Raw genomic sequence first — 13141 nt, forward strand, 5'->3', positions numbered from 1 at the left:
TAATACAGGTTCTGGGGCTAATCAGTGCCTTAACTGCATCTACCTAGCCACAAAACCTGTATAATTCATAGCGGATCATTCAGAAACAGCCTTATCAGTCCGTCGACAGCGCGTACACACGCGTGTACTGTCGGCTAAAGACCGCCCAGAGGGAGGATTTGGTAGTGTGTGTGTACACACCTTAAGGGCCCGTTCTCACCTGAGCGGGAATCGCACGATTCCCGCTCACGGCAAACCGCTAGTGTTTCTGCAAAAACCGCAAGACAATGTAGCGAGTGGCAGTGTTCTCACTGCCGCGGTTGCGGTTAGCGATAACCGCAACCACGCTGCATGCAGCGGTTTGCCGGCGACGAGCGTTCCGCGATTAGTGATCATGATTAGCGTGCATAGCACGCTAATCGCGATCGCTCCAAAACCGCCGCAGTGTCCAGTGATTTTTCCGCGGTACTCGCGGGAAAATCACTCCCACAGTTCTGCGATTTTCAGTGTGAACAGGCCCTCAAAGTAACAAAGATCTTTACACACTGTTAATATTATTTAGAAATTTATATAGTGTCAACATTTTCTGCAGCACTGAAAAGAGTACATAGTCTTGTCACTACTGTCCCTCAAAATCAAATCCCTACCATAGTCATATGTCCATCATAGTCTAGGGTCAATTTTAGGGTAAAAACAATTAACTTATCTGTATATTTATGGGATGTGGGAGGAAATCAGAGTGCATGGAGGAAACCCATTCAGGCATGGGGAGGACATTCAAATTCCATGCAGATAGGGCCCTGGCTGGGATTTGACCCGGGGACCGAGCACTGTAAGGTGAGAGTACAATCCATTATGCCACTGTGCAGCCCACTAGACTGCAGTCGTCGGGAAACTAGCTATCTCTGATGGTTAGCGACAAGAGAAGGATGCCAGCACTCGTGAAATTACCAACGGCATCACGATGGTCTCCTGATTGGATCGTTACCGAATTGGCAAAACTGAGGACTCAGAAGTGCGCAACACATGAGTATTCTGAATGGCTTAATTGTTGGCCATTGTGCTGTACAAACGATTAAAGAGGAACTTCAGCCTAAACAAACATACTGTCATTAAGTTACATTAGTTATGTTAATTAAAATAGATAGGTAATATAATCTCTTATCCACCCTGTTTTAAAAGTACAGGCCAATGTTTGTGATTTTATGAGGGCAGCCATCTTTTTGGTTGAAAGGAGGTGACAGGGAACATGAGAAACAGTTCCACCTGTCCTGTGTCCTGATCACCCCTAACAGTTGCTAGGCAACTAGAACAACAACTTCAGAAATCCCATCATACTTTGCACAGCATCAGGGGAAAAATGCCCGGGCAGTTTTCTTTGATGGAGCGAAGCTTAGCTTCTAAGCAGTTAAAAATTAAGCTTGGGTATGAAAAACAAAGTTCTGATGCTGTGAACCTGTTATAGAAACACCAAGCCCTTTCAGTGCTGCTGAATAGATTTTTAGTCTGGAGGTTCACTTTAACACCAGTTATCGTCTGTCCAGCAGGATGGATCGGTCTATCTGGATGACAATTGCTTCTTTCACCATCGCTGGGCCGCTTTTTTGCATCTTGCGTGTGTTTGGAGCTTGATGCCACATTCCCTGTGACAGCAGGAACACAATGCAGGGACGGTGTTATGCGGCAATGCACTGCATGCAGTGTGGTGGGATACCGGAGTCTGTGGGATTGCATCGCAATGTACTTCACATAGACATACAATTGCAGTGCTTTACTGCAAGTTAAATAGCCTCCATTCAGTGTCGCAGCGAGCTACAAATCATAGGGCCCCCAGGAAAACTTTGAGGGGGCCCCATTACCTCCCCTTGCCTCCCTTTGGTGACTCTTAAAGGGAACCTGAACTCAGAATAATTATTTCAAATAAACACATGATGCAGCTGCAAGTGAATATTACGTACTAACCTCACCGTCAGTTCCTCTCAGAAGCTCACTATTTTCTTCCTACAGTGATCCCTTCCAGTTCTGACAATATATTGTCAGAACTGAAATATACTAGTTGCTGTCAGTTATATATCAGCAGTTGTCAGTTACAACTGAATGTGCAAGGTAATGTCCATGCTTCCCTATGGCTCAAGTGGGCGATATTACAGTTTAACAGTGTGCTGAGCAGGATGCTGTTATGGGGAAATGGCCATTTTCAATATGGAGGATGAATTCCATTGACCACAGTGGAAAAACAGGACGCAGGAGAGGAGAAAGAGATTGATGAGGGGACTACACAGGAGGTAAGTATGACCTGTGTATGTTTATTTATTTATTTTCTTTTTTTATTTTTTTTTATGTGTATGTTTATTTTGACTTTTACTTTTCAGTTCAGGTTCTCTTTAAAGCCTGGGGACTCATCTCACAAGTGTGGGATAAAACTAGAGTGGCCATCAGGATCTTCAACCCCATAATACCTGTAGCCACAAAAACACCTGATCTGAAGTATCGTAGGAGGTTTGGTAAGTAGTTGCGCCCCCCCCCCCAACACACACACAAACACACACACCTCTGGGCCCCCGTTGGGTTGCAGGTCCTGTTCCCCTGTAGCTACCCCCCCTGCCTCCATTACATTGCATCACAACACTTCACTGTGAACATAACCTTATCTGCCCAGTTCAGTACAAAACTTTCTCAGGCACCAGTCCTGTCTCTCCACCCCCCCCCCCCCCCCCCCAACCACCACCTTTCCCTGGCCCCAAACCCTCTCGTCAGCATTATGTGGGGAGTGAACAGACACCTCTGATCAATATTCAGGCTGCATTTTGATTGTAATAATATTGACTGTAAATGGCATAGATTTAAAAGATGTTCATTATAGCCAATGTTTATTGAATCTGACATCAAATCTGTCAAGAAGCTCAGGAAGCTGATGAGTACCTTTGGGATAAGTGACTGACTGATTGATGCAGGCTTCATGCTGGGATAGAAGTATTAAGCTTGGAAGCAGGCTTACATGAATGGCGTGTGTTCTGGCGAGGAGCAGAAAAAAGCGAGCAAACTCACACTTAATGAACCGTGGGCAGCACGGTGGCGTAGTGGTTAATACTCTTGCCTGGCAGCGCTGGGGTCCCCGGGTTTGAATCCCAGCCAAGAGCACTATATGCATGGAGTTTTGTATGTTCTCCCTCCTCGCTGTGTATGTGTGGGTTTCCTCTGGGCACCCCAGTTTCCTCCCACATCCCAGAAGAACATACAGATAGGTTATTTGTGCGTTCCCGCACTCGATGCGCCGCTCGATTTCCGGCCCGCTCAATTATTTCTGAGCATTTTCCGAGCGCATTTCGTTGATTGTTAGGTCGATTCACATGTGAAGTATGCCAAATCGACCTAACGATCCATCAAATGCGAATCGGACATGTCGGAAATAATCGACTCAACAGGAATCAAGCGGCGCATCAAGTGCGGGAACGCACCATGTGTATCCAGCATAAGATAGATGTATAGACAGACAGTATACCTTAGCAGGTGATTGATTGACACATGATAGATAAGATGGATGGATGGATAGATGGATAGATGGATGGATGGATGGATGGATGGATGGATGGATGGATGGATGGACGGACGGACGGACGGACGGACGGACGACGGACGGACGGACGGACGGACAGACAGACAGACAGACAGACAGACAGACAGACAGACAGACAGACAGACAGACAGACAGACAGATAGATAGATAGATAGATAGATAGATAGATAGATAGATAGATAGATGATACCAGTAGCTGACAAAGAGAGGGAGAGATAAGAGACTAGATACTGTAGAAAGATAGAAGACCTCACTAGATGATTGATTGATTGATTGATTGATTGATTAATTGATTGATTGATTGATGTCAGATATGCAGTAGACTTTAGTAGATGATAAATAGAAAGACAAGATAAAAATGATAGAAGACTTCACTAGATGATAGATAGATTAGATACATAGATAGATTAGATAGATAGATAGATAGATAGATAGATAGATAGATAGATAGATAGATAGATAGATAGATAGATAGACTGTAGACTGTAGACCTTAGTAGGATAGAGAGAGAGATGGAGAGAGATATAGATAGATGCTAGATAGATAGATAGATAGATAGATAGATAGATAGATAGATAGATAGATAGATAGATAGATAGATAGATAGATAGATAGATAGATAGATAGATAGATAGATAGATAGATAGATAGATAGATAGATAGATAGATAGATAGTGCTTTCAACGTCTCTCTCCAGACTCTCCACCTGAGTTCCAATAAATTACACACTGACTGTGTGTTGGAACTTGCTTTGGAATTGCAGCGTGTTCCCCAGGAAATCATTTCACAAATAGTTTAGAAAGTGAAAGAGCTGCTGCCAATAATCACATCCTCAGAAATGGAGATCTATAAGCTGATAGTTGTGCACATTGCCTTATTGGAGCATCTACTATCACTGCTGAACATTCTGTCAACCTGCCAAAGAAGAACAAGAAGAAGGTAGAAAAAAAAAAGAAATTACACACTTTTTTCAAAGTAAGAAGTGACTGCGAACGGCACGCCCATTTCTCCTGAGCTTTCAAATAGGAGAGACTTTTTTTGGAAGGGTTAACATTAGAAAGAAGAAGCAGCTCGCCTAGCCTGGCCAATCAGCTCCCGGCCCTACAGAGCTATAATATAGCACTAAAGACAGAGTGCTCTCAAAGGCTCCCCAGCCCTGCTTGCTCCCATTACAATCAAACCGTTTTTTTATTTTTTTTTTTCCTTTTTTTTATTTTTTATTTTATTTTATTTTATTTTATTTTTATTTTTTTCTCTCAAACTTTTTGCCTCTATCAAACCTCTATCTGAGCTCCGCTGTCTCACGCCTGAAGTCCGATGTGTAGCTCAGTGCTATTTGAGCACCTGTCTTGGAGGGAATCGGTGGATAATCTGGCAGACAGGCAGCGCGCGAGGACATAGGCAGCAGAGGGGAGGCTATCTGATAAGAGATCTGCTGCTGCAGAGGAGTCGCGCCGCGGGAGGACGCAGAGGCAGAGCACTCACATGGACGCGATGCTGGGACTAACGCGGACACTTCTGCTGGGCATACTAACCAGCGCTCTGCTGCTCCCGCCCGCCCTCGCCTGCGGACCGGGCAGGGGCATCGGCAAAAGGAGGCACCCCAAAAAGCTGACTCCCTTAGCTTACAAGCAATTTATCCCCAACGTCGCCGAGAAGACCCTGGGGGCTAGTGGAAGATATGAAGGAAAGATTACTAGGAACTCGGAGAGGTTTAAAGAGCTTACCCCAAATTATAACTCTGACATCATTTTCAAAGACGAGGAGAACACGGCGGCGGACAGACTCATGACCCAGGTACTCATCCTAATAGTGATCAGACTCATTCCTGTCCATTTAGGAGAGGTCCTCTGAACTCAGGTACACTCGCATAATAAAGTAGCATCATCTTCCTCGCCTCACCTTCTGAATATTGGAGCAGATCCTCGTGTATGGGGGGCTTCAGAGGGGAGTTTTCACTGATCGTATGCATGCCGGTCAGTTAGCTTCTATACTTCTATCCATGGGAGCAAATCTACATGCAGTAGATGAACTGCAAATGCCAGGATAGGAAATTAAATCGTTGCATTACTATTATAAACGTAAGCCTATATTTTAGGGTGGTGGGATATTATTTCTGACAGGTAGTTATCAATTCGATAGGCAGATACCCCTTGATGCCGTTGCCAGTGCCACAGACGTCGTATTAGATAGATATGAGGTAAATTGAGTTACAGCTATAGATGCACGCATCATTTCGATGTATTTTCTCCATACATGACTAGACACATAATTCTGATCATTGCCTGCTAAACATTCTGCATGAGCTACAAGCATGTTCCCTTCTTATTGTCTTACATCATTGGGGACAGACCCTCACACTTTGTACACACGAAATGCCTTATTACAAATATATATATATATATATATATATATATATATATATATATATATATATATATATATATATTCACTTTTATTTCCGGCTGCCTTTGAGGCAATATTACAGGTGTTCACCACTTAAATACTTTAAACAAACTCATTACAAGAACAACTCTATTTAAACTCATTTTAATTCATATATCACTATTTCTTCCGCCCTGTGACAGGTCCAAAGCCTTCCCGTGAATGCATTAGCAGACTTTATCCTCGCAGGTGATTTTACATAACCTGTGGAAGCTTGTACAGGGCTGCTATAGAGACAGGACAATCACTTCCTATGAGACAGCAATATTACAGTATCTGACAGTGCAATAATAGCACCCGTTCCTGTGCTTCTATCTTAATCAGAGTAGAGAAGAGACCCCCCCCCCCCTCTTTCAGTATTTAGTGCCTGGTTATCCTTCCACAATAGGCAGTTAAATCGCAATCGACCGCCTCCTGGTGTACATGGCTTCTGTGGCTATGGCATTATTTGCAGCATTGCCCATTAGAGCGTGAATATATTGATATGTATTTAAGGATGCCCCCGTGACGATGCACAAGGAGAGGGAGAGGGGGGCACTTGTAGGCTGCTGCTGGCATTACATCATCCTTTCTCTCTCCTTAGAGATGGTAAATTAATAGGTTCCCAGAATAAGAGTAGTGGGCTTGTTAACTCCATCAGGACAGTGGCTGGGCTGAGCACTGATCAGTCACTTCTATATGGATGGAAGAGAACAGCTAGAGATATATATATAGGTCAAGCTTGTCTACCTCTCTATCTATACCTCCCAGATGTGTGCAAATATGTCAGGGCGTTCCGAGCTCGTCCCTTCCCTCCCTCTGTGCTCCGGCTAAGTGACACATTCCCCCTGGGATCTCTGAGCTGCCACCTTAAATTTCCCTGCCCCTCCAGGAACTGACTGCCAGATCAATTCGCTGAGCACAGATCAGACAGCCGGGCTTAGGGGGTCACCCTTCTTAACCCCAGCCATGCCACGGGCACGCTGGTGATAATTCTATGGAGGGATGCTGATCATTATGCTATAGGAGGGGAATACATATAGATATAGATATAGATATAGATATATAATGGGTGAGGAAGGCACAGCAGCAGCACTCAGGCAGGCAGGCACTTTGTCATCTCGGCTCAGTCCTTTGGTGACAGAGGAACTCGTCTCAGCCGGCCAGACACAGCTTACATTTTCAGCTCCACTTGTTCATTCTCTCCTATCGATCGCAACGGCTTGGGTTTCAGTGTGTGTGTGGCTGTGTGCAGCCAGGGAGGCAGGGAGAGGATGGCCCCTGCCAGGGAGGAGCACGATGCTGCCAGGGCATACACATGGAGGGAGGGATGGATGGATGGATGAATATTGGATATTGATGTAAGGGGGGCTGGTCTAGTAGTAAACGGGGCAGGATAGATAGAAAGCTAGTTTTATTTGGGGTAGTGAAATACTGCATATTGTAATATATGATGAGAATGACAGGGCTAATACTACATTGATAAGGAATTTGTAGAGTACCGACAGATAGATACAAGATCACAGTAGATGATGACAGAGAGATAGAGATATTAGACTAGAGAGAAAGATAGAATACCTCCCTAAATGATTGATTGGTGGATGGATAGATAGATAGATAGATAGATAGATAGATAGATAGATAGATAGATAGATAGATAGATAGATAGATAGATAGATAGATGGATAGATAGATGAAAGAGAGATAGATGACAGATGGAGAGATATTAGACTAGATAAAAAGATAGAATACTTCTCTAAATGATTGATTGAAAGATGATAGATAGATAGATAGATAGATAGATAGATAGATAGATAGATAGATAGCTATTAGACTAGATAAAAATATAGACTACCTCCCTAAATGATTGTTTGATTGATGGATGGATGGATGGCTAGATAGATAGATAGATAGATAGATAGATAGATAGATAGATAGATAGATAGATAGATAGATAGATAGATAGATAGATAGATAGATAGATAGATTAGGTAGATAGATAGATAGATAGATAGATAGATAGATAGATAGATAGATAGATAGATAGATAGATTAGATAGATAGACCGTTTTAATTGATTGATTAATTGATTGATTGATTGATTGCCACTGTGATATGGCAATATTGAAAAATGGACTGGGCCTATAACACAGCCGGTAAAATGTATACAGTTATAGATGAGAAACTTTAAATACATATAAAAGGGGAGACTGTACTGTAGAGTAAATTGGATACGATAAAAGGAGGGACTGTAGAGTAATCTAAAAAGATAGATGAATAGTTAGATAATGGAGAGAGATGGATGGATGGATGGATGGATGGATGGATGGATGGATGGATGGATGGATGGATGGATAAATGGACTGACGGACAGACAGACAGTCTAGATAGATAGATAGGTAGATAGATAGATAGATAGATAGATAGATAGATAGATAGATAGATAGATAGATAGATAGATAGATGATCGTCCAGTTGGCAGACGTTATGTAGCCCTGCAGTAATCCTTCTCCAGTGAGGTTGCCCAGCCTTCTGTAAAGGTGACATGAGTTATCTTTCCGCCATAAGTCAGCCACAGGTGATTCTTGTGCCAACTTTCCCAGTGACCTGCTACTTCCAGGGATCGCTGTACCGGTAGTATCACTGATACTAGAGTGTCACTTCAGTGCATTGCATAAGGCTGCAGGGAGCAGTGTCGCTGTATCAGTACACAGTGCTGGGTCTGTGCAGTGTACTTTTACCATGACAGGACGCTGGGTCTATGCAGTGAGTGGTCAGCGATAGAGGGTGCTGGGTTTATACGAGTGCAGAGCCCTGTAGCAGTACACCTGACCATGCTGGGTCTGTCCTTGTAGTAGTACAGCATGATGGATCTATGGAGTAAATGCAGTGTCCCTGTAACGATAGAGGATGCTAGGTCTTTGGAATGAGGGCACTGTTGTAGCTGAAATGGTTCTGGGTCTATGCAGTGTCCCTGTTGTAGTATCCCTGTAGTAGTACAGAGAATGCTGTGTATCCATAGCAGTACATATTGCTGGGTCAATGCAGTGAGAGCAGTGTTCCTTTAGTAGTAGAGGGTGTTGGGTCAATGCAGTGAAAGTAGTGTCCCTTTAGTAGTAGAGAGAGTTGGGTCAATGCAGTGAGAGCAGTATCCCTGTAGCAGAAGAAAATGCTGGGTCTATGCAGTGATTGCAGTGTTTCCTTAGGAGTGCAGTTTGTTGGGTATAAGCTGAGTCCAGTTTTCGTGTAGTTGTACAGAATCTATGCGACGAGTAGTGTTCTTGTAGCTGTACAGAGCACAGCGCACGAAGTACAGTGCCCTGTAGCAATAGTGAGCTTTGGGTCAATGCAGCGTACTGTACACTGTAGACATAGAAGGGAGTTGGGTCTATGAAGTGAGGACAGTGCACTGAAGTCATGGGAGCTGTGGAGTCTTTGCAATGAGTGCAGTGTCTCTGTAGCTGTAAAAAATGCCAGATCTATGCAGTGAGCACAGTGTTCTTGTAGCTGTAAAGAGCGCTGAGTCTTTGCAAAAAGTTCAGTTCCCTGTAGCAGTAGAGAGCGTTTGGTCAGTGCAGTGAGAGCAGTGCACTGTAGCTGTAGAGGGTGTTGGTTACATGAATTGAGAACAGTGCACTCTAACCATAGGGAGTGTTGAGCCTATGCAGTGAGTTCAGTGTTTCTGAAGCTGTACAAAATTCCAGGTCTATACATTGAGCACGGTGTTCCTGCAGCTGTATAGACTGCCGAGTCCATGCAGTGAGGACAGTGCCCTGTAGCCGCAGAGGGTGAGTCTGTGCAGTGACGGCAGTGTGCAGAATGATGTGTCTATGCAGTGATTACATCTTTTCTATTGCAATGTATGCATACCGCTGGGTTTGTGCATTTAGTACACTCAGCTTTTAGTAGTACAGAGTACACACAATCTTCAGTCTCTACAGTGATTACGGTGTCACTGTACCAGTCTCTGCAGTGACTTTTGTAAAGCCATTGTAGCACTATTATCAGCAGTGAGTGCAGTGTCACTGTACTAGCAGAAACAGCGGAGATTGCAGTGTCACTATAGCAATGGTCTCAGCAGTGAATAACGTCACTATAGAAGCACGTGCTGTATATTCTAAACAGTGAATGCTGTGTTGCTATAGCAACGTCCAGTGCTTATTCCCAGCTGCGTCTCACAGCAGAGTCTCACAGCAGAGTCACTGCAGTAGTTTAGCAATGATGATAGTGTTACTATTGTAGTCCAGAGTACCAGTCTCAGCAGTGATGGCAGTCCTATTAAGGTATAGTAGTGCACTGCAGTCTTTTAGCAGTAATAGTAATGTCGCTATAGTAGACTAGTGCACTGCAGTAGTTTAGTAGTGATCATAGTGTCAATATAGCAGTGCAGAGTGTCAGTCTCAGCAGTGATGGCCACTGTAGTAGTGCACTGCAGTCTTTTAACAGTAATAGTACTGTCGCTAGAGTAGTTCACTGCAGTAGTTTAGTAATGATGATAGTGTCACTATTGCAGTGCAGAGTACCAGTCTCAGCAGTGATGGCTGTGCCACTATAGTAGTAAACTGCAGTCTTTTAACAGTAATAGTAGTGTCGCCTTAGTAGTGCACTGCAGTAGTTTAGCAGTGATGGCACTGTCACTATCGGGGTGCACTGCAGTAGTTTAGCAGTGATGTCAGTGTCACTACAGTAATGTACTGCAGTAGTTTAGCAGTGATTCACTATGGTAATGCACTGCAGTAGTTTGGCAGTGATGGCATTGTCACTATAGTAATGCACTGCAGTAGTTTAGCAGGGATGTCAGTGTCACTATAGTACTTCACTGCATTAGTTTAGCAGTGATGTCAGTGTCACTATAGTTATTCACTGCATTAGTTTAGCAGGGATGTCAGGGTCACTATAGTTTTTCACTGCATTAGTTTAGCAGTGATGTCAGTGTCACTATAGTAATGCACTGCTGTAGTTTAGCAGTGATGTCAGGGTCACTATAGTAATGCCCTGTAGTAGTTTAGCAGTGATGTCAGGATCACTATAGTAATGCACTGCAGTAGTTTAGCAGTGATGTCAGGGTCACTATAGTAATGCACTGCTGTAGTTTAGCAGTGCTTGCAGTGTCACTATAGTAATCCACTGCAGTAGTGTTTGCAGTGTCACTATATAGTAATCCGCTGCAGCAGTGCTTGCAGTGTCACTGTGGTATTATACAGTAGTAGTTTTAGTAGCAGTGGGAATGTGCCGCCCTCACTGCCTCTACCTCTCATCACACCCGTGTAAAGTCCTCTATGGGTGATTTTTGTATTCACTAATCTCGGCTGAATTCTTGGCAATGCGCGGAGCTGCCTCGCAACTCTCGCTACTATGTACAGATTTTTTTATCAATGGAATGGACCGGACCACTATATAAAAAACGAAAAAAAAACTTTGAAAATATTTGTTTAATATGTTGTTTGCTAGTTAATATTCACTGAAGTAGGGAAGAGACAGATACTGATGGAGATTGGCGCTTGGGTGCCAACTTCTGCTCTAATGATGCAGAATACGGGAAAACTGCAGATCCCAGTCTGGGAGAACTGCAGGTCAGAGTCTTGATTATGCTGCAGCCCCGGATAATGGCTCTGATTAGAATGTACTGTGCCAGTCCTTCAGAATTGTGCGCACTGGACTTTGTGGGGGCTACAAGTCCCAGCATAGCCCCCCACATAGTACAGGATAGGTGTATTGCACTATGTGGAACTGCAAGTCCCGTTATTTGACATGGAAACACTAACAAGCAGCCCAAGCATTGCCCTGCCAGCCGCATGGAACAGACAAGAGGACGGACTACAAGTCTCAGCATACAGTCTTGATTATGAGAGAAACCAAAAGTCTGCCAGTAATGTAACCATACAGAAGACACAAAATCAGGAATATTCAGAGCTGAACTACATGCTCCAGCATGCCACCAATAGCCCCTCCCGCTGGCAGAGGAGGAGCCCTAGTTTTGGTTGGGAGTACAGTTTACTTCATGTTCTTTAACCTCTAGCAGAAAAATAATTAAAAAGAGAACCTTGAGATTTGTAGCCGCAGCCAATCTATAGAGTCCCCGGATGTGTCAGAGTGAGGAGTCTGCATGTCTCTGCATTAAGTGGCAGCAGAGCGTCATTTAGTCACCTAGGTGTCCAGGTGGAATGCCTGGCATGCTCTGGAAGCCCATCATCACCAGGTTGTTTGCACTGACAGGTAGCCGCTAAGTGTCTCCACTGGAGAAGAGATCAGCCGCTGGCAGCCCGGCCTCCTGCACACAAAGCCTGTGATGTGGCTGCCCCGCTGGGCTTCACGTTGGCTGAGCAGAATTGGGGTTGATTTGTGGCACACGACCCAGTGAATTCATGAATAGTCTAATCTTCACGGTTGTGACTCTGACAATGCAGCCTCGCTGGCACAAGGTCTGGCTTAACTCTTGTTTAACACCAGCGTGTGTCTGTGAGTCGTGTGTATGTGTGTGTGTGTGTGTGTGTGTACATACAGTGTGTGTGTGTATGTGAGTGTGTTTGTGTGTGTTGTGTGCATTTGTCTGTGCGTGTGTGTCTGCATGTGTGTGCGTGTGTGTCTGCATGTGTGTGTGCGTGTGTGTTCGTTTGTGTGTGTGCACACCTGTTTCTGTGTGCGTGTGTGTTTATGTGTGTGTTTGATCCTGTGTGTCTGATCCAGTGTGTCTGTGTGTGTGTGTGTGTGTGTGTGTGTGTGTGTGTGTGTGTGTGTGTGTGTGTGTGTGTGTGTGAGTGTGTGTCTGTGAGTGTGTGTCTGCGTGTGTGTGCCTGTGTGTGTGCCTGTGTGTTTGTCTGTGTGTGTGTGTGCACGCCTGTTTCTGCGTGCGTGTGTGTGTCTGATCCTGTGTGTCTGTGAGTGTGTGTGTATGTATGTGTGTGTGTGTGAGTGTTTGTTTGTGTGTGTGTGTGTGAGTGTTTGTTTGTGTGTGTCTGTGTGTGTGCCTGTGTGTGTGCGTGTGTGTGTGTGTGTGTCTGTGTGTGTGTGTGTGTGTGTGTGTGTGTGTGTGTGTGTGTGTTTGTACGTTTATGTGTGTGTCTGTGTGTGTGTGTCTGTGAGTGTTTGTGTGTGAGTGTTTGTGTGTGAGAGTGTGTGTGTGTGTCTGTGTGTGTGTCTGTGTGTATGCCTGTGTGTTTG

The 13141-nt window shown here is 44.3% G+C and overlaps 1 protein-coding gene across 1 annotated transcript in view; it reads left to right on the forward strand.

Moving 5' to 3' along the window:
• Positions 1–4630: 4630 nt before the first annotated feature.
• SHH (sonic hedgehog signaling molecule) overlaps positions 4631–13141 on the forward strand; it is a 70707-nt gene continuing 62196 nt past the window's right edge. Inside the window, exon 1 of the mRNA XM_068238612.1 lies at positions 4631–5353. Within this exon, the coding sequence (XP_068094713.1) occupies positions 5042–5353 (312 nt within the window). The 5' untranslated portion in view covers positions 4631–5041. The remainder of the gene's footprint in view (positions 5354–13141) is intronic.

This window comes from Hyperolius riggenbachi, chromosome 5 (genome assembly GCF_040937935.1).
Source record: "Hyperolius riggenbachi isolate aHypRig1 chromosome 5, aHypRig1.pri, whole genome shotgun sequence".
In the NCBI taxonomy this organism is placed as follows: domain Eukaryota; kingdom Metazoa; phylum Chordata; class Amphibia; order Anura; family Hyperoliidae; genus Hyperolius; species Hyperolius riggenbachi.